Genomic DNA, 27,553 nt, shown 5'->3' with positions numbered 1-27,553 from the left:
GAACCAAGATGGAGTTAAGGCATATGTAAATGTCTATGATAAAAAGCAGGAAGTGATAAATGCCATAAGATAAATATAAGAAAGATACTGGGAGTTCAAAGGGAAAGAGTATTTCTAGCTGCCAGCATTTAGCTAGAAGAATAAGTAGATGGGGTCGTGCAACTCTTGGGAACACGATAATTCCAAGAACAACATGAATGAGGTACAGACAGGGGCTGTCCAGCAAACACTGCTTTGTGATGACAAAGGAAAAGAGAAGGGAAAGTGGGCAGATAGAAGAAGAGTGGCATTTTCAATGCAGGTTAGAGTAAACTAGTGGAAGATCTTACTAAGGAAAACGGGCTTGATGTTGAGGCGGACTTCCAGCCAAGATCACATTTTCAATTAGTATTTTGAGACTCCTAACTCCCGATTCTGCTTCAAATAGAACAATCAGTGATACAATATAAATGAGAAAATTTAATGTTTTAGCTGTGATTTAAACAAGAAGATAAACATTTCCATGTAACAGAAACAGAACAAATATGCAAAATGATGATCAGGAACAAAGTCACATAGGTCCTGGATTCTGTATGTGGCAGCAGGAAGATGTGAACCAGGGTTCAGCCCCTGTAGAATAATAGACTAGCAGGGTTCCGTGTGTGGCTTGATATAGGAACCAGTTTTGTGAGAGACTGTTACAATGGTGACCTTCAATAAACCAGTATTCCATATTGGCAACCTTGTCTAATCATCTCCCACATTGGCTCTGGGTTTGGGCATGTGACTGGAATGGCCAAAGAGACATTAGTAAATGAGATACCACAGATGCTTAATAAGTGTATATTTACTGGGATACGTCTTGTTGGAACCTTTCCTCTTGAAAGCCAATGGCCATGCTGTGAAGCTCAGACAAGACATTGAATAATGGCAAGTCACATGGAGAGAAGCCCTGAAGAATGAGAGGTCATCTTGGGCATTCCAGCAGTAAGTGAGTTCCCAACTTAATATAACCACTGGAATGACTTCAGCCTATACTATGTGGAACGAAAGAACCACTTAGCTCATCCTAACTAACCCACATAATTATGAGAAATAATAAATCATTATTGTCTCAAAACACGAAGTTTTTGGGTGACTTGTTATATAGCAATAGATAACCAAGCCTCGTTGCTTAACTATCTCCCCTACTTGTGAAGAGACATTGAAAGAATTTTTTGCCAACAGTCTGGGGATATAACTTTGCTAACAGAACTGAGCCAAGCAACATAATTTGCAATTTTCCACTCTCACTGTTAGTCTGGGGGATATAAGCACACACACACACACACACACACACACACACACACACAGGGAGAGGAGAGAGAGAAAGAGAGAGTGAGAGTGAGAGTGAAAGCGAGAGAGAGAGAGAGAGAGAGCTCTCAAGATTGGTTTATAAACCAAAATTCAAAAACAATGGAAGATATATAATACTAAGAAAGACAACACACAAATGTAACAATGGAAGAAGAATTCACTCTAGACGCAATTCAAATAATTTTTGAAATGACATTTTTTTAAAGAATAAGAATTTGGAAATAAAAACATGCAGAAATTAAACACCAGTGGATATAAAAGAATCAATTAGATACCTTGAACATGAAGATGTTACTAGCATTTTAAAAACTCGTTATATTGATAAACTTTAGGCGACACACTGTTGAAACAAAGGTTAGTGTGGTGCGAAAGAGTAACTAAGGCAGTTACTTCTTTTTGATGTGGAATATAGAGATGAAATGTCAAACCACAATCAAAGCTTTGTCCTAGGAAGATTGTTCCAAGAACTGGAGAAAAGGAAGGTGAAAGAGTGGCACAGCTGGAGAAGAGACCAATTAGGCTGTTTCAGTAGTCCGGAAGCCTCCTTGCAATTTAAAGTAGGGTCTGTAGATCAACAACAGCAACTGGGAGCTAGTCAGAAATGCAGACCCTCAGGTTCTCCAGACCTGCTGAATCAGAATCTGCAATTTAACAAGGTCTGGAATGATTAGTACGTACATTATAGCTTAAGAAACCAGCTCTAGACTAGAGGCAATGAGGACCCGATGTTTTCTCGTGGCAATAAAAAACAAAAAAGAGAGAGACAAGGAAAATCACAGGATATTGGGATTTGTTTGAGCAGTGTCCTCCTTTTTGTTTTAGCACCCTTTTTTGAAGACCATCCTCCAGTAGCCTCCTAAGGAAGAGTGCATGGGAGATGGGGGGATTTTCTAAGAACTTGGATGTCTGAAAATTTATTTGTCAGCCCTCCAATTTTATTGATAGTTTGGGTGCCAAATAGTAGGCCGGAAATTATTTTCCTTCAGAAGTTTAGCAGCATTGCTCTAGCCTGCTAGCTTTTGGTGTTGCTGTTGAGAAGTCTAATGTCATTCTGATTCCTGGCCCTTTGTTTGAAATTATCATAATTTTTCTTTACTCTGGAAACTTATATATTATCTCTTATTCTCCTGTGTCCTGAAATGTCATCATTTTGTGCGTTGGTATAGGCATAGTTTCACCTTTTGGACTAGGGACTCAGGGAGCCTTTTCACTTACCAACTCATGTACTTCAAAATTCTCTTGAATTTTTAAATTGTCGATTACATCTCCTATTGTGTCTCTTCTCATTTCCTGTAACTTCAGTTATTCTGATGTTAGTCCTTCTTATCTTTTCACTTTTAATTTCTTATTTATTCTACTTCCTAGGAAATTTCTTCAACTCTGTCTTCCTTTTTTTCTATTGAATTTTTAATTTATTATAATAGTTTTAGTTTCCTAGGGCTCTATTATGTCCTCTGACATTTTCTTTTTTAATAACACCTTCATTTTATTTATTAGTTGCATTGTCTCACCTTCTTCCCTCACCCCCTGGCTATTAATGATTTGAAGTTTTCTTCTGTTTCATCCAAATTGCTTTTTTTCTGTGTGTTTTACTCTCTGTCTTTCATGTTAGAAATTTTCCCTGGATGTCTGGGAATTCATGGCTGCTTGCTCGTATTTAAAAGAAAGGGACAAAGGAGCTGATCTGAGGTCTGAGCCCAGGAATGGGGCTTGTTGACCTGATTGGGCTGTTCCATTGAGAGTCCCTCCCCCAACTAATTTTAGTTGTTTTTAGGTCTTTCCTCTTAGGCTGGTAAGATTCCCCCCAGAGAAACACTTTTCAAGTACAGATCCAACTGCCTGAATTGTAGTTGCACCTAGTATGTACGCATTCACTTAACCCTCTTGTTAGTTCAGCACCCTGCCCTCATGGATGTCAGGCATCCCCCATTCTGGATGCGCTCTCTTTTACCATAGCCAAATGACTAATAATCCATCTTTTGCCTGGGTTTGGAAGGAGCAGTCACTCCACCACAGGGAATGTGGGAGAAGATTTGGGATCAAACTGTTTCTTATACAGATTTTTGGACTGAACCTCATTTTAGCACTCCTCTCATCCTTCCCACTTCTAGAGGTGCTTGGGACACCCACTTCTGAGCCTTTTGGGAACTCATCTTCCCCAACTTTTGGCTTAAATTATGTTTTTTTCAGGTTGGCCAAATCATTTACAACTTATCTGCGTGCTTTTCAGCTTTCAGAACATTGTTGTTTCTGCTGACTTTATCATTCACCCTGTCCTTGTGGGCTTACACTTTAAAAAAAAAAAAAAAAAAAAAATCCCGGGCCGGGCGCTTTGGCTCACGCCTGTAATCCCAGCACTTTGGGAGGCCGAGGTGGGAGGATCACAAGGTCAGGAGATCAAGACCATCCTGGCTAACATAGTGAAACCCCGTCTCTACTAAAAATGCAAAAATTAGCTGGGCATGGGGGCCTGTAGCCTGTAATCCCAGCTACTCAGGAGGCTGAGGCAGGAGAGTCACTTGAACCTGGGAGGTGGAGGTTGCAGTGAGCCGAGATTGTGCCACTGCACTCCAGCCTGGGTGACAGAGCGAGATTCTGTCTCCAAAAAAAAAACTAAAAAAAAAAAAATCCCCTAACTTTTAGGAGTATTTACTTTACCCAGGGCATTGGAAAAAAGAGAGAAAACAAACAAACAAAACTAACATGTTTATGCGCTATCTCTATTTAGAGTCCACGCCGTCAACACTAACATTTTAGAGATATACCACGAACATGACTAGAACCCATCAATAAATGTATCCATGACTTTATTTAAATTGTGGAAAGCTGAAATTTAAATCATTGTAAATTTTTAGCTTCATTGGGTTACACACTACACAATGACTGAAATAAGGTGAGGTCAGATGATTCCAACAATCGATCAAGGCCAGGTAACAGTGCCATTTTTTTATAGGGGTTCAAGAAGCAGTCTCATTCATTATATTTAATGTTCATTGATGATGCGTGATAAAATAAGAAATATTTTTACACAAAGGGTTGGCTAACTTTTTCTGTAATGGACCAAAGAGTAAATATTTTCAGCATTGCAAGCCATACAGTCTCTGTCCCCAAATACTCAATTCTGCTGTTGTAGAGTAAAAGTAGCCATAGACAACACATCAACAAATGAGCATAACTGTGTTCCAATAAAGCAGTATTTACCAAAACAACAGGCAATGAGCTGAAATTGGCCTATGGGCCATTGCTTACTGACCACTGTTTCAGAACAAACAATATCAGTGATAAAATTACCAAAGACAGACTTTCTTTCACTAAGCCATTAACAAGGGTCAAATAACAGAATTTTTTTGCTCATTTTCACTTCATAAATATTTTGAGAATAGATTAAATTGCTTTCTAGAGTTGCAACATCTGAATAATTCAGACATGCATATAATCTAGCTGAGTTTGAAAAACATGAGTTATGTAAAATTACTCTTCACTTTTTAAAGAGATAATTTCATTCGCTCGTCACAAAATCAATGTAATAATTTATTATTTATTAAACAATTATTTATTGAGTACCTAATATATGCAAGACATTGTTCTCACACTGAGGACTAAGACTAAATTAGACAAAGTCCAGCTCTTGCTGACCAAATCTATTAAGCTCACAATTTTCACTGAACTATGGCTTTTTTAAAGGGCCTTAAAACGTAATGTTTGTATAATTTCCTTTATCAAGTCTCTCAGACAGTATTTTAATCTTCATTCAACTCTGATCATCGTGCTGCCTAATCTGTTTCCATCTCTAAAGGGCCTCCTGCCACACCGTTTTAGTCACAGATTTATGATGTGTGCTGTCACATTAATAATTCTCTGGCCCTGTGGTGTAATCAGGGACATCATGCATTGCTGGCATTTATTGTGTTTGCTTAAAGCTCTTGGAGTTTCTCACATACTTTTACTTTGCAACAAGTTGAGAATTTTCAACTCATGTTCCAGGGCTGTTAGTATGACAAATATTTCCATGCAATGTCTAGTGAACTCTAATAAAGCAACAGGCCAGTTACCCCACCTCCGCCCTCAAGGACCAGACCCATCCTGACCCAGCCTCAGGGATCCAAGTGCAGATCTTGATGGTAATTGGGAATTAAGGAGGAAGCAGAGGGAGGGGTTTTAGAAGCACAAAGCCAGACCACATTGAGTTTTGGCTTAGCTTAGAATTCCTTATGATAATCTCCATCTAAATGGCAATTATGAAGCCAGAGGCATTTCGAGCCAAAACATGGTTTGAGTTGGTTTTAGGACAGATCCAAGGATCCAGTATAAGCCAAGAACATCTCAGAGGTCCCAAGCTTCTGGGATTTGCTCAGTCTCCCTTCTTTCCTTCAGAATAATTCCTTTGAGTTATAAGATACATTGTATTGTTCAATTTTTTAACTCTAATGAAATTATCAATTCTGAGATTTAGGGAAATAAGATTATCATTTACATTTGACAGATGAGAAAACTGAGGCTTGATGACATTGTTCAGGCTTACAATGTGTTTAGGTGGCAGAGTCTGTCCTTAAATTCATGTCTTTTCTCCTCAGTGATTCATCCCCTCTTTTTGCCAGTCGAGGATAAGCAAAGTAACTCCTTTAATTGTGTGGTATCGTTGAATTGTCTTCTGCACCAAATCTCAAAGGAATTTAACCAAATATCATGGAGAAGTGGGGAGTGGTAGAGACTGAATGAAAAGGCAAAGCAAAGAGTCGAATGCTGAGTATGTTTCCAAAAACTAAGTTATGTGCAAGCATTTTCAGAAGCCTGATTAAAAATACAGTAAAATGAGAAGGAAGAAGCCTGTTGACATCAAGGTCATAAAGTGAGAGCAAGAAGAACAGTGGCAGAAGAGGAGTGACTGGGTTGGCACCAGTAAATGGCAAGAGCAATGACAATGGCAGCACAGTGGGGACTGGTTCCAAGGCCAGGTGAAGGTTAGCTCGTGTCCCCAGGGCAGGGACTGAGAGTTAAAGCCAGGGAAGCATCAAAGGACCTGGAGCCCCAGGCTTCGGAGAATTTCAGTGAATGAAGGGAGAATTCAGGAACTGCTTAGGAACCCTGGCAGAGGAAGGGTAGGGATTTAGGCCAGGATCAAACAATGCCACTACCATGGGCTACATTTGTTTACTATTCCTTTGTTTATCATTGTCTTTCTCCTTTTGATTGTACTGTTCCAGGGTGCTCTGGCCTGAGAAACCTGGGTTACACAAATTTGATCAGGACACAGTTTCCAGTCATAATGAGGTTACAGTATGGTGGGGAGATAAACAGAAACACAGCTATTTACACAAATGTGTTGTAAGTACCATAATGGGTTGTGTGTATCTATATACATATCTATCTATGCAAGATACTATGCAGGGATTAATTTTAAGTTATTTAATACATAACTTAACTCTGCTAATGCTGCTAAATTCCCTCTGTTATGGCAAAATTTCAATGAAGTCTATGTCACCAACAAATTAGATGTAGGAGTACTTTGAGGAAAAAGGCTTTATGTGGCCGGGTGTGCTGGTTCATGCCTGTAATCCTAGCACTTTGAGAGGCCGAGGAGGGTGGATCACAAGGTCAAGAGTTCGAGACCATCCTGGCCAACATGGTGAAACCCTGTCTCTACTAAAAATACAAAAATTAGCTGGGCGTGGTGGCATGCATCTGTAGACCCAGCTACTCGGGAGGCTGAGGCAGGAGAATCACTCAAAAACAAAATGCGATAGCTGTAGAACAGAGAGAAGAACTGTGTTGCCATGAGAGTTGGGATGTCCATGACACTGAGATTTGAGTAAGTGCAGAAACTTGGAGCCAGAGGTGGCCAGAAGAAATGCAAACTCTCAAAGAAGTCAAGGGCATGGGATGGGGATCAGGTCAAGTTCCATTTAATCTCAAAACACAGAGTGACTCGCAGTGGATTCTTGGGCCGCATTTGCTTAGCCTCATTTAGAATCTTAACCTTTCTGAGAGCTATTCCCTTGGTTTCCCAAAACTGAGGTTCAGTGTTTGTGTGTCTCCCTGCACCTTCCACTTCGAAATTCCTTTCTTTCTTTAAAACATTTTTTCTTTAGCATAAATATAGAGTGGAAACATATTAAATAACATAAAATTCTATGGCTTGAATAATGGTGTTTATTTTCTTTAAATACACTTAAATATGAAACATCAGATGGTAGTTCATTAAACTGGAAGACTATAAGCTGGACAGTAATCAGAAAGTCAGTACTGATCATACGAATCAAATTCTGCATAAGAAAGAATCAGAATAATTCACAAGAGTTGCGATTAGCAAAGGACTCAGAGACTACAGTTTTCCTCATCTGCTCTGAGTAATCAATCACATGGCACCTGCCATTCCATGACCAGCACACCTTTCTCATTCACCAAAAATCAAAAACAAAAACAAGACTAAACAAAAGGATTACATGGGTCCCCTCTTCTCCATTCCTTGGCGTGCAGAGGCATCTGCAGCTAGAAGACATCCATGAACCAGGGACTCCTTAGCTGTGAAGGGAAGGTTGGTCTGGATTCACTGTGGTGCTGTGTAAAACGAATTTTTTTTTAACACCTGGGAAAAAAACAGTGACAGCAACTTGGCAAAGCAGCATGCTGTTAAAAACGACAGGGATAGGGAACTTGGAACACTGAATCAAGGATTCTCTCGGCCGTGGGGCCCTTGGGCAGCCCTTTTCTCCTTTGGAAAGCGGCAATGCTTTGCACATGCTGTTTTGCCATTTGCACATGGTCTGGTATGAAAGGGGCATCTGTCCTCACAGCTGTTGCAAAAGAAAATAAAGATGAGAATTCAGAATCAATGACTGGATTCGAAAGAATAACTCTGTTCTGATTTGATTAAGTTTTCAGAGGCAATTTTTCAGACATATATTTAAAATGTCAGTATAAAATCCTGCATGGTTATCCCACATGGATTCAAAATCTATTAAAGTGAATCAGTAACCTCCAAGTGTTCTATTCATGAATAAATTCCTTGCTATATAAATCCGATGATATTCCCTCCATTAAAGAAAAAAAACAAACATATATTGACATATACAATGAGAGACCGAACTAAAGAGGTTGATGATCTGAAACCTCCCCTTCCTAAAATATTATTATTAAGCAATATCCTAATAATTGCTTAAATTTTACCAACTTCATTGTTGTTTAAGAGCTCTAAACCCAGGCCAGGCGCAGTGGCTCACGCCTGTAATCCCAGCACTTTGGGAGGCCGAGGCAGGTGGATCATGAGGTCAGGAGATCGAGACCATCCTGGCCAACATAGTGAAACCCCGTCTCTACTGAAATACAAAAATTAGCTGGGCGTGGTGGCATGTGCCTGTAATCCCAGCTACTCAGGAGGCTGAGGCAGGAGAACCCCTTGAACCAGAGAGTTGGAGGTTGCCGTGAGCCCAGATTACGCCACTGCACTCCAGCCTGGAGACAGAGCGAGACTCTGTAAAAAACAAACAAACAAACAAACAAAAAACTCTAAACCCATAATAACAGGCAGGATTTTCTTAATTTCATGATTAATCATCACTCTGTATACCCTTGCTTATTCCTTAGCTGCCAAACCTCTGTTCTATTATCCAAAAGGGACTTAGGCACTAAAGGGAAAAATTAGCTTACTAAAGAATCCCACCAAATTAAAATGGCATTTACATTAAATGTCATGAGTAAAGGCAAGACAATTCAAGGCATTTACCTGCAGGTGTCTGGGTGAAACAGCTTGTGCTTCTGGCAGCAGGTCTCCAGACTTTCTTTGCACTCAAAGCAACTGCAGTTTTTGGGGTGCTGGATTAGATCTTTGGGACATGGTGTTTTACAGACACACTCGCAACGATCTTCATCAAATGTCATGTGTGGTCCACAGAGAGCTGGTTCCTGGAGATGAGGGTGGTCTAAAGAGGAACAGAAACGTATTGGTCAGATAGTTGTAGCGTGGATAATTGGATCACCAAAGTTGATTGTATATTTTACGTCATCCGTGAGTAACTTGGATTCACCCAATCTCCTTCCTATAGATTTATACCCCTATTTTTTTTTACAAGGTGAGGAAGATTAGCCTCTGATTTCACAATACAAACACAGGTTTGTGTGTTTTCTTAGGTTTGTGATTTTTAAAATATCATAAGCTGAATGTTTTTGATAAAATATTTTTAGAGATTTCTATGTTGATGACTTGTTTAAAATGCAAACTTCCACAACCAAGTATTAGTAATAAAATATAGGATGTCTAAGGGGTTATGAGTCTAGCTGTCTCCATTTTTTGGTGGAGATTAAAAGGAGAGACATACAAAATAATTGGTGTTGTAGAAATACACCTCAGACATTCCAGACCAGGGGTAGCAATAGTAATGCATGTTCTCACTGCAGATCATAACACTAGTATAAAAGATATAACAGCAACAATCAACTTTGATTCCACCAACATCTGCTGGAAGATACATTCAGGTAAAGGGGAGGGTCTGAGAAGTTTTTGACATACTCAGCTGACAGATATTTCTTCTAGAAGGTGTATAAAACAATTGAATAGCTACTACTTCAAATCCATTTCTGATTAACAAGTTGAAATTCATTGCAAAATAAATGGAAGAGACAGAAACTTTGGAAGAACTTGACTCTGTCCCTTTAGCATTCTTGAAGGTTTTGGAGGGACATACATGTTTAGTAGTTTTCTCCCCAAACCTGCTTCTCTCCCAGTTTGCCTCATTTAGGGAATGGTGACATTATTCTTGACTTGCCTGCTCTGGTAAGTCTGAGCATCATGTCCACTCAGTTCTGATTCTCTAAATTTGTTCTTTATTTTCCATCCCCCTGCCACTGCCACAATTCAGTCTGTACTTTGTGTTTCTTGTGTAGATGGCTGTCGCTCTGTCGCTCATCTTGCCACCACAAGCTTTATCCCTCCAACCTATTCTTCACATGATTAACAAATGCAAACCAAATCACTTCATTCCACTGCTTTGAATGCATTAAAAGTTTCCCTTCTCACAATAAAAACCAATTTTCCCACCAGGACATACAAGGCCCTCCATGAACTGGACCATAATAACCTCACAGACTCATCTTCTGTTTCTCGCTCTCATATATCCTGTGTGTTCCATTTACACCAAATGACAGCACTTTCTGTTGCCCTGATATTCCAGTGCCTCCCAGTCCCATGCCTTTGGCCTTGTCTTTCCTTCTGCCATCCATTTTCCCTGACATCTTTCCCAATGTCTGCAGGTTTAGCTAAGTGTCCTTATCCTGTGCATATTTCCGTCCGATTCTTTCTTGCACTGATTACATTTGTCTGTTTACTTGTACGTTTCCCCCATTAAGTAAAATGTCCTGAAGGGGAAAGAGCAGGTCTCATTGTTCTGTTATAAAATAGGCACTCGATGGATGTTTGTTGGGTTTATCTGGTGTAATAAAAGGGTCCTGAAGCAGGCTTATGTATGGAGGTTCTGAGAATCTCATCCAGCATTCCAAGACATTGGGTTAAACCATATGTTCTTGCCAATATCTGACTTTAATGACATATCAAAATGACAATCTCGTGTGGTTCAACTTTATAGTTTAAACTGTTCTCTAATGGATGATGTTTGAGAATGGGTGCTGGAAGGCTAAATCTGAGAAGTCCCCATTTTGAACTTTGTGAAGAGGAAAAATGTGAGCTTTGTAAGTCACACGCCAGAGAGGCAGATGTCGCTTTGGGGCAAGACAAGAATAACTTGTTAAAGGACAAAGAGGCTCTTTAAAAATTCTCAGTGATCACTAGGTGGCAGCAGAAGTTCACTAAGAATACTTCAGACAGGCCCAAGGCCGCTGTTGGACAGGGTGGTTTAGGGAAACACAATCCACAAGGTGTTTGCAGAACTTCAGCAGGCTGTTAGGCAGACGCTGTGCTCATGTCCTCATAGCCAAGTGAAAAGGAACAAAAACTGGATGCAAGAGAACTGGTGGTGAAACAGCAAGTAGCTGAGGGTGATATCCTGAAGTATTATGTATTGATTTCCATCCCTAGGGAGTTTGACGATATGTTCTGTTCTCAGCTTTGTTCCTTTTACCATTTTTATCAATAAACTGATAGAATTTTTCAAAATAAATTCTTGAAATTGTGGCTGTCTTCAAGAAGGAAGAGATATATTAAGTATTTTAAAATACAGAATTGGGACCTCCTCGATTTATTCTTTTTTTTTTTTTTTGGATTGTTTGTTTTAACAATTTAGAGCAATGACCTGAATCTAACAAGATGCAATTAAATTAGACTTGGATTCACTAACCTAAATGTGCTCATCTGGGCAAGAGAAGTCATTGTAGAAAAGGCAGTTGGCTTAACAGTCACATGTATGGAAAAAAAGTATAGTGAGCAGTAAGCTCAGTAAATGCCATCAATTTGATGGGGCCACTGGAGAAAAGAATGTGAACTTGGTCCACATTGGGGACTTATGGGAGATGAGAATGAGAAACAACTGTGATCCAGTCCACCCTGAGCCTCTCGCTTACCTCATTGCTACAACTTCCCAAAAGGTTTCCTGCCTCTTTCCCTGCCCCGAGTCAACGCATCCTCTTCTACACTGTTGCTGGTATGATTTTGTTAAAATTCTAATGGGTACTGTCACTCTCCTGCTTGAGCCAGTTGTGTGGTTTCCCTTTGTCCTTAGTATCACATCCAAGCTCCCACGCAAGAATTACAAGGTCCTTCTGCTTTGTCCCTGTGAGCCTGTCCAGCTTCTTCTCTCACATCTAACCAACCCCTTCCCCATTATGTCCCCACCCGTTATATCCCCACCATGCTGAACTTTTTCCAGTATATTCTTTCACCTCCAGCCCTGAGTGCTCAGATCCCCCCTGCTTAGAGTAGCACTTCTCTTCTTCCCTATTCCTCTTTCCACCCTCTACACACGTGTACTGGCTGAGTGCCTTCCCAAGAATTATCTCCAGCAGAAATCAGCTGCCTCACCTAAGGCTACATCCCCTCTCCAAGGCAGCCAATGAACGGTCTACAGGGTTCAGCCTCTTCACCTAGATTTGAGACTTACCTCCACAGGGGTTCCCAGCTTCAACTTCCCGTTGGCTTAGGCTGATGCCTCTTAGCAACAGCATTGTGGTCAGCTGCCTCTCTCTTTACTCTTTAATGCCTTGTGCCTGCCTACAAACCTCCTCCATATAAAACTGTCTCAGAGGCTTTATGCCAGGAAATCCTCAGCTAGAGCCTTTAAGTTCTAAATATATTGCCCTTCCCACAGTAACTTTCTTTCTCTCTCTCTTTTCTTCTTTTTTTCTCTCTCTCTCTCTTTTTTTTTTTTTTTTTGGAGGCACAGTCTCGCTCTGTCACCCAGGCCCGAGTGTGGTGGCATGATCTCGGCTCACTGCAACCTCTGCCTCCCAGGTTCAAGAGATTCTCATGCCTCAGCCTCCTAAGTAGCTGGGACTATAGGCGCACATCACCACGCCCAGCTGTTGTTTTTTTTTTTTTTTTTTTTTTTTTTTTTTTGTTGTTGTTGTTGTTGTTTAAGGAGTAGAGATGGGATTTTGCCATGCTGGCCAGGCTAGTTTTCAAACTCCCAACCTCAAGTGATCCTCCCGTCTCGGCCTCCCAAAGTGCTAGGATAACTGGCATGAGCCACCATTCCCGGCCAACCCCACAATAATTTTCTAAGACTATTAAAACATGAGTCACATGGAGAAAGAATTAGATTTGTTTTACATGGCTCTATAGGGTAAAACCTGAACTAATGAGTTGATGCTCTTGAGCTGGGCTGTCCAACAAGGTAGCTATGGGCCATATGTGACTATTGGGCATGAAATAGAGAGTCTAAATTGAGATGTGCTGTAAGTGTACAAACACACTGGATTTCAAAGACTTGGCACAAAGAATGTAGGCTAGCACATAAAGTTTTTTACATTGATTGCATGTTGAAATGATAGTATATTGGATAGATTGGATTACATAAAATATATTAAGATAAATTTCACCTGTTTCTTTTTACCTTTTTAATATGAGTAATGTAAAATGTAAATTACATATATGACTCTTATTGTATTCCATTGGGCAGTCTGGTCTGTTCTAGAGAGAGATTTCAGTTCAGTATAACAACAGGAGTGTGTCCACCCCGTGGTGCTGCCCCATTGGATGGCGAGTCTCCGAATAACTAATGTATGTTCTGGTAGAGGATGGCTGAACACTTGGTGGGAAGGGTGTAAAGAACATTCAAGATCAGCATGGGCATTTAAACTACATAAATATTAAATTTCCTCACATGCTCTGGGTCAAGCTTTCGTGAAAACATTTAGAAGGAAGCTGAGAGGCAGAAGAATGGAGAGTAGGTTGCTATTTACAGTTTTTAGGACAGATTTCTTAGAGTTTAGCCCTTACTGTTCTTGCTTGTAGATTATAGTGTAAAACAAGCAAGGGTAAAACTGCATGACTACTTGTGATTTTTTTTTTTTTTTTGGTGGAACCATGTGAAGCTCTCTGAAAAATAAATTAAAATGCATTCATTTTCAAGCAAATGTTCATCACCCAAAGTCACAGAATTACGGATTATGAGCTATGACAATGGACTATATCTCATTTTGCTCCCAACTCCCCTTAGACCAATAGCCATATTTTGCTTTTGCTTTGCCTTAATTCCAGAAAAAGTTTTCTCTTATTCTCCATTTATTTTTTCAAATTACTGGCATGTTTTCATATGATGCAATTGATAGAAACCAAGTCCAAAATTACTTTATGTTCCTGTGAGACTTTCATACAAATAAATTAGTAAACTGCAGTTGACTAGTATTTAGTTCTGAAGCAGCTTTCATTCAAGTTTAACATCCCCTTTCAATTTCAATGCTTCAGGATGCTCCAGTAACTCTGGGCTTTTCTTTGAGATTAGAAAGCAAAGTGATGCATTGATGGACTTACTATATGATTATGGTACAGAGGGTTCTGGAATCTGACCACTTCTATCACTCTCAGCTGTGTGACCTTGAGGAAATTACTTGATATCTTGGTGTGTCCATTTTGTAATTGTAAAAAAGAAATAACAATAGCATATTATAGGGTTGTTGTGAGACTTAAATGGGCTAAAACATATAAAAGATTTACAACATTGCCTGGCCATACTAAGTACTCAATAATGTTCACTGCTATTGTTACTACTTTTATTATTACTGTTATTATTTTACTACTACTATCATTACCTTCTGTTCCAGCAAGTGGATTCTCCTCCTGTAAAACACATTTACATTTGTTGCTATCCCATAGCATGTCAATAGGACAGAGTTTCTTGGAATGGGAACAGCTAGGAAAAGAAAACAATGAACCAGATTTAAAAGCTTTCAAGCATAATCAAAACTTTGGAACATTAAATCAATTCCTGATAGAGAATAGTTAAGATTTTTAAAATTTATTTTTTGCTTTTTATTCTCAGTTTAGAGAAATAAGGTTTTGAGATCTATTGCACAGTATGTTAACTACAGTCAATAATAATAATGTATTGTATATTTCAAAATTGCTAAGAGTAAATTTCAAATGTTCTCACCACAAAATGATAAGGATGTGAAAAGAGTTAAGATTTTAAAGGAGCGGGCCGGACACGGTGGCTCACGCCTGTAATCCCAGCACTTTGGGAGGCCGAGGCGGGCAGATCACCTGAGGTCGGGAGTTTGAGACCAGCCTGACCAATATGGAGAAACCCCATCTCTACAATACAAAATTAGCCAGGCGTGGCGGTGCATGCCTGTAATCCCAGCTACTTGGAAGGCTGAGGCAGGAGAATCGCTTGAACCCGGGAGGCGGAGGTTGGAATGAGCCGAGATTGCACCATTGCGCTCCAGCCTGGGCAACAAGAGTGAAACTCCGTCTCAAAAAAAAAAAAAGATTTTAAAGGAGCTTAATTTGTATTTATGAACTGCATCTTACTAGATAGTGATTCTGTAATTATAAATATTCTATGTGGAAATGTTTAGAACCTAAACTGTAATTTTGGAAATTGTAATCTTCTTAAGAAGATGTATGTTAAAACTATGCAAATTATAGCTGTCAACAGTTTATTTACCAAAATTATATATGTTCTAACATACCTCCTAAGAATACCTCCTAAGATTATTTTCTTTTTTTTTTTTTTAGACGGAGTCTCACTCTGTCGCCCAGGCTGGAGTGCAGTGGCGCAATCTCGGCTCACTGCAAGCTCCGCCTCCCGGGTTCACGCCGCCATTCTCCTGCCTCAGCCTCCCGAGTAGCTGGGACTACAGGCGCCCGCCACCACGCCCGGCTAATTTTTTGTGTGTTTTTAGTAGAGACGGGGTTTCACCGTGTTAGCCAGGATGGTCTCAATCTCCTGATCTCGTGATCCACCCGCCTCAGCCTCCCAAAGTGCTGGGATTACAGGCGTGAGCCACCGTGCCAGGCCCCTAAGATTGTTTTCTTTAAAATAAAGATAAAAGCATTGGCCAGGATAACAGGAACATCTTGAGAATAAATGTTGCTTTTTACAAGTTTTCTTTTCTGCTGGAGACAGGCGGAGGTGTCTTCTTGGCTCAATGTTAACTAATCACCAGCTTACTCTTTTACTTGCCACTCCCGCAATATATTTATTGCTTTACTTTTGCAAAATCTAAGTACCTAACTAATGATCTTTTCATTCAGTTACCCTTTACTTGTTTCTTTATATTAAATCTTTTTTTTCTTCAAATAAGTGATCCTTACCTTTGCTTTCGTCGTTTGTCTTATAAACAATTACAAAATTAATCTCAAGAGAATTTCAAAGCCAAATTAATTTTAAGTCATTTTAATTTAAAAACAAGGGTTTTTCATTTGGTAATCTTAAGGGGAAAGATTAGAAAGCTGCAAAACTCACGTGCTGTTAGTTTTGTCACTTCCCAATGACCCCAGGAATCTTCTTTTTTTTCTCTCATTTCAGGATGTAAATATACAAACAGCCTGAAATAAGTTTTATTTAATGCTTGTTCTGGAACAAGGATACATGTGCTAAATTTGAGGTTAAAGTGGTTTTACACCTGCATTAGACTATGCATATTAAGAACAAATGTGTCTGTGAGTAGACATGACGAGCTCATACCACTGAGCGTTTTGGTCCTACCACAATATATATCTAATATCTAATAAAAATATGTATTTGCCAGTTATTACCAGTAGATTCAGGTTAGAAGCTAAAATATGAATAATTTGAAGATAAATTGGTAACTCTATATTAATGAAATATCCTCTACACACAGTTTTGGCAAGGCAAAAACAAACATAATCCAGTACAAAAAAAAAGTGCTTACCGATCTTCAGGGACCTGGATGGATCTTCTGATAATTGAGTATGGATGGCGCGGGACTGTTGGCAAGCACTTACAACCTGTATGATTGGCAACTTTAACAGGCACTAATTCAGGTACTGATGTCAAAGGCACTGATATCTCAAAGAGCTACAGCAGAGAAAGATAAACACAATGTATTTTTTTAATTTTATATATTACTTTTTAAATTGTTCTAGTTTGAATTTTTGCCTTTGTCATTTATGGCAATGACTTTAGCCGAGTTGTCCATTAAGAATGGAACTAAACAGGCTCATCTAACATTATGAAGTGTTTAAGTTTGGTCAAATCTCTTAACTTTTTGATCATTGATACCCTTGTAAAATGGTACTGTTAATCCCTACTCCTGCTTTACATTTGAGTGTTAATCATAAGGATTAAATGAGATTAAAGCTATGCAGTTTCTTTAGGATTTTATTAGAATAGGTTATTATTCAAACTATTTACTTATCCCTTCTCATACCATTTCTATTGAAGAAATATAGTTTCCTATCTCTTGACTTTGTATTTGGCCACATCACTTTCTTTGGCTAGTGAGATGTTAGCAGACACAACAGAAGTACAAATTTGAACTGTGCATGTTTTATGGGGCTTGTTTTCTCAAACTTATGCTGTAGCCACGAAAAGAACGTAATCTGGCAGGCTTGCTGGTCCAAGCGATGGGAAACATAGAAGTTGACTTGGACTCACATTGCAGCTTAGAGTCAAGCCCCGCTGAACCCACCCTAAACTAACTGAACCTCAGATATGTAAGTGAGAATAAATCATTGTTGTTTGGAACCACTGAGTTTTAGTGTGTTTGTTATGCAGCATTGTGTATTAATAGCTGATACAAGATCATCATGCCCAAACAAATAATTATAGCTAACATGTATATCATTCTTTCTACGCTTTCTGTAGGCCAGGCCCTGTTGTAAGTGCTTTCATGTTACCTCATTTACCCCTTATAACAGCATTATAGGGTGGGTTTTTATTATTCCCATCTTACAGGTGAAGAAACAGACGTACAGAGAGGTGATACAACTTTCTTGAGTGGTTCTATGATGTGTGGATGAGTTTGAAGTTGATTTTAATGTATTGTCCATTCAATCATCATTCCATGTAGTCCTTACTACATAGAATATTCATTTGTTCACTTTGTTTCTAAGAGGTGGTTTGCCAAATAGTCCGTAACTTTGGGGCGAGAGATAGTTTTTGTTTTGTTTTGTTTTGTTTTGAGACGGAGTCCCGCTCTGTTGCCCAGGCTGGAGTGCAATGGCATGATCTCAGCTCACTGCAAGCTCCACCTGCTGGGTTCATGCCATTCTCCTGCCTCAGCCTTCCAAGTAGCTGGGACTACAGGCGCCCGCCACCACGCCTGGCTAATTTTTTTTATTTTTATTTTTTAGTAGAGACGGGGTTTCACCGTGTTAGCCAGGATGGTCTTGATCTCCTGACCCTGTGATCCGCCCGCCTCAGCCTCCCAAAGTGCTGGGATTACAGGCGTGAGCCACTGCGCCCGGCCGAGAGATAGTTTTTTAAAAACTACTATTAACATGTTCAAAAATTCATATTTGGAAGAAAACCTGCTGTACACTTACACTTAAGTGCATTCTATGAAATTAATCATTTGTTGAGTACAGCAGTCAAAATGAAGTACTCAACTATCTATTAAGTGGAAGCAATCCATTAAGGCTGTGTTTATTCTGACCTCTCAATATGTAATGGAACTTCCATGAGTCTAAGTGAGAGTGTTTTTGTAGTGTTTACTTTGCATAAACTTCATCTTCTTGCACAATTTTTTGGCTGTGCTCTAGGGAATCACATGATCATGAACTAAACCCTCTTACGTTATGCAAGCTTTGTTTCTACTAAGAATTGATGCTTAGCCCTACTTGGGTCATTTTTTTTTTCTAATTGTCAAATAGTAGAGGTTAAAATTTGCACAAGCTCCAAGATTCTCTAAAAGAATTTAGAAAAAGAAACTCTCCAGTTTAAAGGATATTTTAGAGGGTGGAGGAACAAAATTAAGGATAAGTAAATCTATTAACAAAACAAATCAGCATTAAGAAAATTACCTAACATGGATATGTTCAGTGCATGTAATTTTCTTGTACTACCTCTTTTTGCAATTAAAAGGAGAATAAATCATATAGGCAAACTGACAATTAAATAAGTATATCAACATTCAAGGAATTTGCAACAGATACCAAAAAGAATGTAGTTTGATGCACAGTTTTTAAATATTGCTTTCCCAAGTGTGTTACTACTGCTCTCATATGCGACATTTATTAAAAACATGGTAACCAGAGAAAGGAAAACTTACCTAAGCAAAGGGAGTTTTATAAGATGAAGAGGGCTGAATTATTTCTTTCATGGGGACTGCAGAATTATTTCCAAATGTCTTTTGTGCTAGGTATTCTCTCTTTGCCCCTCCAGAGACACCATCCTCTCTCCTTCCTTCCCCATCAGACTCTCTGCCCCAGGACGCTGCCCTCCATGGGCTACATCTATAAACCCTCTTGCCCCTCCCAGCCCCTGCCCCAACTCCCTGCCAGGCCAAGAGTTGACAGTGGCCAGTCCAGCAACCCTCTTCTCCGCTTTCCCTCTGGGTTCCCGTAACTGCTCCCTCCCCTTGTCTCCTCAGTCTAAGGGTGGGGAAGTCTCCCCCTTTTTGCTAGCTTCAGGTGCTTCACTGTCCCATCCCTCTTTCCCCAATTCTGCCCACAACCTTCATTAAACTTTTTTTTGAGCAACACAGAACCTGACGGATACACAAGACAGCACAGCTATCTTCATTCCTTTTAACATCCTATCCTAGTAACTTCCATATGGTTTTCTGAGTCTTGACATCATAGAGACAGAGAGACAATAACTGATAATAGTTCAGGCTCTGGCCTCCCACAGACCTGGGTTTGAATCCCAGCTCTGCTATTTATCAGCCATGTAACCTTGGATAAGTAAGTTACCTCTCTGAGCCCCAGTTTCCTCATCTATAAAGGAGGACAAAATACCCTCTTGGCTTGTTTCAAAGATTAAATGTGATTATGCACACAGAGCATTTAGTACAGTGTTTGGCAACAAGGTTGTTGTAGCGATCGACGCTATTATAATCAGGGCTTTAGAGATAGCAGGCTTGCCGATGTCCTCATACCTGTTTGGAAATGTACGAGGTGCTGGTGTTCATACAGATGAGGCTCTCTTCATTGCAACAACCACCACATCGGAACACGTTCACACAAGGGGGCTTGAAGAATGTGTTGGTACTCTTCCCCAGCTCACTGGCCACCTCCACGCATGTTTCTCTAGGGCTGCACTGAGTTCTTTGCCATTCTTCATCTATAACTGCAGAGAGAAAGCTCACTGGGGCTAGCAGATGGAATGGCCCTGATGTGCCAACGTGTGCCAGGGTTACGCTGAGCATAGTCATTTTCACATTTCTACTGCTTGTTTCTTTTACTAGATGGATATTTTTTGTCAGTCCTTTAACCAAGATTGTTTGCAGAGAAGTTACAATAATCTCTGTGCTCTTTCCCATTTATACCATACCTTTGTAGAATATAAGTATTTTATTTCCCTTTGAGGTATAACACCATGTCCTGTACATAATTACACTGGATACATCTGGAGAAGCTGGCTAATAGGGAAGTAAATAGAAGCATGTAAAGAAATAACATGTAAATATTATTTATCAAGCAATTTACTAGATACAGCTGGATAGCATTTCTTCTACTTAAAGCCAGGTGTAGGTAGGTTTTAGCATCATCAAAAATATGTTTCTGTTGGTTGCTTAGGTAACTACAGTAGGGTTTAAACTTGGCAAATGCATAAATGGAAATTGAAGTGAAACTAATCCTTCCTCAAATCAGAGTTTTCTCATTTGCAAGTGCCCGATACTGATATTTATATAAATGATGAAATAAGCCTGTTCGTATTAATGGAATGAGCAATCCTTTGGCCATAGTTAATTTGAAAGTAACAAGAAAAAAGAAACAAGCCTATGGGAATAAAAAAAATTATATACTTTCTTATAAAACAGTACTTGCTTTTCTCTCATATTTTATTTTTTAAATTCAACTTTGACCCTTTGGTACTTAATACTGCATAGCCTTTCTACAGGTGTTTTGGGGGAAAGATTCAATTTTATGATAAAGACAACACAAAGACTTCCTTGTAGCTTGCCATGGAACTGTAGAGTTTATTTATTATATGTGGGGGTGTGGTGCTGGTGAAAATCTCTTGTGGTAGGCAGCTTTGAAACTAACCCCCAGTGGTCCCCACCTCCTGATAGTCATGCCCTTGTGTAAATCTCTTCTCCTTGTGTGTGAGCTGGACCTAGTAACTTGCTTCTTATGAAGAGAATACAGCAAAAGTGATGGGATACCACTTCCATGATGAAGTTAAAAAAGATTGCAGTCTTGTTTCTACTTATTGCAAGTTTTCTTCTTTCTTATTCTGTCTCACTTTCTCACACACACACTCTTTCTCTCCTTCTCCACTTGCAGGCTTTTTTTTTTTTTTTTTAACTTATTTTACTTTAAGTTCTGGGATACATGTGCAGAACGTGCAGGTTTGTCACATAGGTGTACGTGTGCCATGGTGGTTTGCCGCACCTATCAACCTGTCATCTAGGTTTTAAGCCCCGCGTGCATTAGGTATTTGTCCTAATGTTCTCCTTCCCTTTGTCCCCCACCCCCCAACAAGCCCTCGTTTGTGATGTTCCCCTCCTTGTGTACATCTGTTCTCATTGTTCAACTCCCACTTATGAGTGAGAACATGCGGTGTTTGGTTTTCTGTTCTTGTGTTAGTTTGCCGCCATGTTAGAAAGGTCCACATGACAAGGAACTTGGGGCCGGGCGCGGTGGCTCAAGCCTGTAATCCCAGCACTTTGGGAGGCCGAGACGGGCGGATCACGAGGTCAGGAGATCGAGACCATCCTGGTTAACACGGTGAAACCCCGTCTCTACTAAAAAATACAAAAAATTAGCCGGGCGCAGTGGTGGGCGCCTGTAGTCCCAGCTACTCGGGAGGCTGAGGCAGGAGAATGGCGTGAACCCGGGAGGCGGAGCTTGCAGTGAGCCGAGATCGCGCCACTGCACTCCAGCCCGGGCGACAGAGCGAGACTCTGTCTCAAAAACAAAAACAAACAAACAAACAAAAAGACAAGGAACTTGGGGCAGCCTCTGGCCAATAGCCAGCGAGGAACGAAGACCCTCAGTCCAACAGCCTGTGAGGAATTGAGTCCTGCAAACAACATCTGACTGAACTTGAAAGCAGTGCCCTAAGATGCCTGCAGCCCAGGCCAATATCTTGACTGCAGCCTCCAGAGACATCTGAAGCAGAGAAACTGATCTAGGCCATGTCAGCATTTCTGGCCCACAGAAACTGAGATAAATATTGTTTTAAGTAGCTAAGTTTTGTGGTAATGTGTTATGCAACAATAGACAAACTGTCCTTTATTTTTACCGCATTTTCAAGAACTCTCCTGAGATTATTCTGAGTTCCCATATATGGGAATAGAAGGGATAGAGAAGACCTCTGCTTGAAGTATACCGATACAATATTACCATTTGAGATGTGACCCTAGTCCCTAAATTATTCCCTTATAACATCTTCTCCATATCCTTTCTCCTTTTTCATCCCTTAATACCAATATTTTTCCTATGTTGCTTCTTCAATCACCGAAAACATAATATGGGTTGTCTGGAGCACTGCATTATACTACACAGTTTACCTAAACTTTGGGGTTTTTTCCTCATAATAAAACATTCTATCCTAAGAAACTTTTTTCTTTTTTTTTTTTTTTTTTTTGAGACAGAGTCTTGCTGTGTCGCCAGGCTGGAGTGCAGTGGTGTGATCTCGGCTTACTGCAACCTCCACCTCCTGGGTTCAAGCGATTTTCCTGCCTCAGCCTCCCAAGTAGCTGTGATTAGAGGCATGCACCACCATGCCCAGCTAATTTTTGTATTTTCAGTAGAGACGGGGTTTCACCATGTTGGCCAGGCTGGTCTTGATCTCTTAACCTTGTGATCCGCCCACCTTGGCCGCCCAAAGTGCTGGGATTACAGGTGTGAGCCACTGTGCCCAGCCCCTAAGAAACCTTTTTAAAAATTTCTGATTATTAATATTTATATAAAAAGCCTGAATGCTGCACATGAGAGATAAATTACTCAATTAAGTATTATTATGGTTATTATTTAATTCACTACAATTAATCATGAATCCTTGAAAAAACAAGAAACCAACCTATGAAAATATTCCCAATTTAAAATTCTACTTAAATGTTGCTTTCCATTTGCTTTTTCTTTTTTTAGAAAACTAAGTTTTGAAATTGGAGTGGTAAGCTTTTAATCAAAATCATATGCAATTATGACCAACATCACTGATTAAAGGCTTCATAACTCTACTATTCTTTACTACTTCCCAGCAGGACTGCTCTGCCTCAGGAAATTACCTTGAAATCCACAAGGGAGACTTGATAACAAATTCTAATTGGTGTAAGATGCCGATTTCATTATTCACTGCTTCTAACTTAGTAAATAACTTTAGATGATCCCCTATGAAATTAGGAGATAAATTCATAGGGTTTGCAAATTCTGTGATATTTTAATGGTTTTTTCCTTAGAAAATGTCAATGTCATTGACTTTTTTTTTTTTTTTTTTTTTTGAGACGGAGTCTCGCTCTGTCGCCCAGGCTGGAGTGCAGTGGCCGGATCTCAGCTCACTGCAAGCTCCGCCTCCCGAGTTCACGCCATTCTCCTGTCTCAGCCTCCCGAGTAGCTGGGACTACAGGCGCCCGCCACATCGCCGGGCTAGTTTTTTGTATTTTTTAGTGGAGACGGGGTTTCACCGTGTTAGCCAGGATGGTCTCGATCTCCTGACCTCGTGATCCGCCCGTCTCGGCCTCCCAAAGTGCTGGGATTACAGGCTTGAGCCACCGCGCCCGGCCGTCATTGACTTTTTTTTAGATCACCTAGTCTTGGTTTTATGGTAACATTCATCTTCACGAAATAGCTCCAGGCTCACCTCAGGCCTTCAGTCAGGTAATCTGGTTAAGGCCTTTGACCTCTAGATGAGGTGCCAACCCTTTGTTCTCATGAAGGCTATGTTAATTCACCACATAGAAACATCTAGAGCTTCAAATTCCTGTCTGAAGTGAGCTCAAGGCTATGGTTCCCACCATGTCAACTCACTTAGACACACAGTCATACACATGAACACAAAGAATCCTTTTCACACTTATGCCCAAGGTGCTACCAAAAAATATTTCCCCATCTATGCACAGCTTTCCCCACCGCCAACAAGAGGTCTGTGCAACCCCAACATCTTTTTACAAATGGGAAAAAACAAATACGATTTTAGGTAGAAAGAAAAAAATAGTTTTGGCCTAGTGGTTAATTTGAATTATGCTATATATATAATCAGTTACCAGGTAATCATGTTAATCAAATCTAGAATGCTAGATCAGCAATGATGTAGCAGCTTCTTTTGTTGTTTTGACATGTCATCAAAAAATTAAATGCCTAATCAGAAACCACAGAACTTTACTTGACAAGCATTTTTTATTCATTATGGCACAGTACCTACACACACTGGTTTCCTTCCTTCCTTCCTTCCTTCCTTCCTTCCTTCCTTCCTTCCTTCCTTCCTTCCTTCCTTCCTTCCTTCCTTCCTTCCTTTTATTTGAGACAGAGTTTCACTCTTGTTGCTCAGGCTGGAGTGCAATGGCGCAAACTCAGCTCACTGCAACCTCTGCCTCCCAGGTTCAAGCAATTCTCCTGCCTCAGCCTCCCAAGTAGTTGGGATTACAGGCATGCACCGCCATGCCTGGCTAATTTTGTATTTTTAGTAGAGACAGGTTTTCACCATGTTGGTCAGCCTGGTCTCGAACTCCTGACTTCAGGTGATCCACCCACCTCGACCTCCCAAAGTGCTGGGATTACAGGTGTCATCCACCACGCCCGGCCTGATTTTCTTTTAAAGAATCTTCATACCTTACTAGGGAACAATCATTAACCTTATTTCAAATTATGTTATTTTCTAGTCTGGAGCTTTGATCATTTTGTCTTGAGAATTTTCTCCCTTCGTTATTCTCCTAGCAATACCAGTACCCAATATTACAACTCAGTGTCCAACTTTTACTTTTCACTTTATTAAAAATCACACAACACACAAACAAATGGAAGAACATACCATGCTCATGGATAGGAAGAATCAATATCGTGAAAATGGCCATACTGCCCAAGGTAATTTATAGATTCAATGCCATCCCCATCAAGCTACCAATGAGTTTCTTCACAGAATTGGAAAAAACTGCTTTAAAGTTCATATGGAACCAAAAAAGAGCTCACATCTCCAAGACAATCCTAAGTCAAAAGAACAAAGCTGGAGGCATCACGCTACCTGACTTCAAACTATACTACAAGGCTACAGTAACCAAAACAGCATGGTACTGGTACCAAAACAGAGATATAGACCAATGGAACAGAACAGAGTCCTCAGAAATAATACCACACATCTACAGCCATCTGATCTTTGACAAACCTGAGACAAACAAGAAATGGGGAAAGGATTCCCTATTTAATAAATGGTGCTGGGAAAATTGGCTAGCCATAAGTAGAAAGCTGAAACTGGATCCTTTCCTTACTCCTTATACGAAAATTAATTCAAGATGGATTAGAGACTTAAATGTTAGACCTAATACCATAAAAATCCTAGAGGAAAACCTAGGTACTACCATTCAGGACATAGGCATGGGCAAAGACTTCATGTCTAAAACACCAAAAGCAACGGCAGCAAAAGCCAAAATTGACAAATGGGATCTAATTAAACTAAAGAGCTTCTGCACAGCAAAAGAAACTACCATCAGAGTGAACAGGCAACCTACGGAATGGGAGAACATTTTTGCAATCTACTCATCTGACAAAGGGCTAATATCCAGAACCTACAAAGAACTCAAACAAATTTACAAGAAAAAAACAAACAACCCCATCAAAAAGTGGGCAAAGGATATGAACAGACAGTTCTCAAAAGAAGACATTCATACAGCCAACAGACACATGAAAAAATGCTCATCATCACTGGCCATCAGAGAAATGCAAATCAAAACCACAGTGAGATACCATCTCACACCAGTTAGAATGGCGATCATTAAAACGTCAGGAAACAACAGGTGCTGGAGAGGATGTGGAGAAATAGGAACACTTTTACACTGTTGGTGGGATTGTAAACTAGTTCAACCATTATGGAAAACAGTATGGCAATTCCTCAAGGATCTAGAACTAGATGTACCATATGACCCAGCCATCCCATTACTGGGTATATACCCAAAGGATTATAAATCATGCTGCTATAAAGACACATGCACACGTATGTTTATTGTGGCACTATTCACAATAGCAAAGACTTGGAATCAACCCAAATGTCCATCAGTGACAGATTGGATTAAGAAAATGTGGCACAGATACACCATGGAATACTATGCAGCCATAAAAAAGGATGAGTTTGTGTCCTTTGTAGGGACATGGATGCAGCTGGAAACCATCATTCTTAGCAAACTATCACAAGAACAGAAAACCAAACACTGCATGTTCTCACTCATAGGTGGGAACTGAACAATGAGATCACTTGGACTCAGGAAGGGGAACATCACACACCGGGGCCTATCATGGGGAGGGGGGAGGGGGGAGGGATTGCATTGGGAGTTATACCTGATGTAAATGACGAGTTGATGGGTGCTGATGAGTTGATAGGTGCAGCACACCAACATGGCACAAGTATACATATGTAACAAACCTGCACGTTATGCACATGTACCCTAGAACTTAAAGTATAATAAATTAAAAAAAAAATCACACAACTTTGCAGAAATAAAAAACAAAAAGCTATATCTAATCTATTGGTTCGGGGGTGGTGGTTTTCTTGAGACAGGATCTTGCTCTGTTGCCCAGGCTGGAGTGTAGTAGCATGATCATGGCTCACTGTAGCCTCGACCTCCTGGGCTCAGCAGATCCTCCCACCTCAGCCTCCCAAGTAACTGGGAATATAGGCGCATACCACAATGCTCAGCTATTTTTTTCTGTTTTTTTTTTGTAGAGATGGGGTCTCGTCATGTTGCCCAGGCTGGTCTCAAACTCCTGGGCTCAAGCAATCTGCTTTCCTTGGCGTCCCAAAGTGCTGGGATTACAGGCATGAGCCACCATGCCTGGCCATTTTTGGTTTTTATCTATGTATGTATGGCAGTAGAATACTCCTTGTGGATGAATCCCCAGGTTTTATTTTCTATGTAAACCTTATGATTTTTTTTTCTATTGAGAACAATAGTCTTCCTGGGTTTTCTTTGCCCCCACATCCTTGAGTTAAATTTGTTTTTATATTTTGAAATGTTCTTTTGTGTTTTTTATCTCAAAATCATATTGCATATATTTCTCTGTGAAGTAAATATTAAAAAATCAAGATTCTGCACTAACACTGAAGTTATGAAATCAAAGACTGACTTTCATTCTCCCTCTGACACGTGTCTGCCCTACGCAGAGTTTTGGAGAAAGTAAGTGTATTTGTCACTATCTGATAAAGAGAAAGAACTTGTCTCCACATCCACACACCTACCTTTTAGTGTTTCAATGTCATAGAAAGTTGCCGCAAACCTAGTGGACCGATGGGATGCTGAGCGAGAGTCCATGCTGGTAAAACTTTTGAGCCTCAGCCTGCATCTCCACAACTTCCAGTCCTCAGAGTGAGTAATTCGAAGGAGTTCCTCCAAACTAGAAGCAGCCCTGATCTGCTGTTCAGATCGTTCTAATGTGGACTGAGATGACCGCTTAAAAAAACAAAAATACCAGTTTAAAAACAAATTACTAAATTTTAAATTTGTCATAATAATCTTCATTGCTGACACTTAGAAGCGTAAATACATCTGTAAA

At 40.0% G+C, this 27,553-nt stretch overlaps 1 protein-coding gene across 1 annotated transcript in view; it reads right to left on the bottom strand.

Moving 5' to 3' along the window:
• Positions 1-4,128: 4,128 nt before the first annotated feature.
• The window catches only part of LOC105478154 (vascular endothelial growth factor D), a 45,211-nt gene continuing 21,786 nt past the window's right edge, over positions 4,129-27,553 (bottom strand). The window contains exons 2-7 of the mRNA XM_011735192.2: positions 27,240-27,450; positions 19,786-19,976; positions 16,618-16,763; positions 14,530-14,630; positions 9,059-9,254; positions 4,129-8,129 (exon numbers count right to left, since the gene is read on the bottom strand). Of these exons, the coding sequence (XP_011733494.2) occupies positions 8,003-8,129; positions 9,059-9,254; positions 14,530-14,630; positions 16,618-16,763; positions 19,786-19,976; positions 27,240-27,450 (972 nt within the window). The 3' untranslated portion in view covers positions 4,129-8,002. The remainder of the gene's footprint in view (positions 8,130-9,058; positions 9,255-14,529; positions 14,631-16,617; positions 16,764-19,785; positions 19,977-27,239; positions 27,451-27,553) is intronic.

This window comes from Macaca nemestrina, chromosome X (genome assembly GCF_043159975.1).
Source record: "Macaca nemestrina isolate mMacNem1 chromosome X, mMacNem.hap1, whole genome shotgun sequence".
Taxonomy (NCBI): domain Eukaryota; kingdom Metazoa; phylum Chordata; class Mammalia; order Primates; family Cercopithecidae; genus Macaca; species Macaca nemestrina.
Note: the sequence above shows the minus strand (reverse complement) of the source record. Positions and strands in the feature narration are given on the sequence as shown.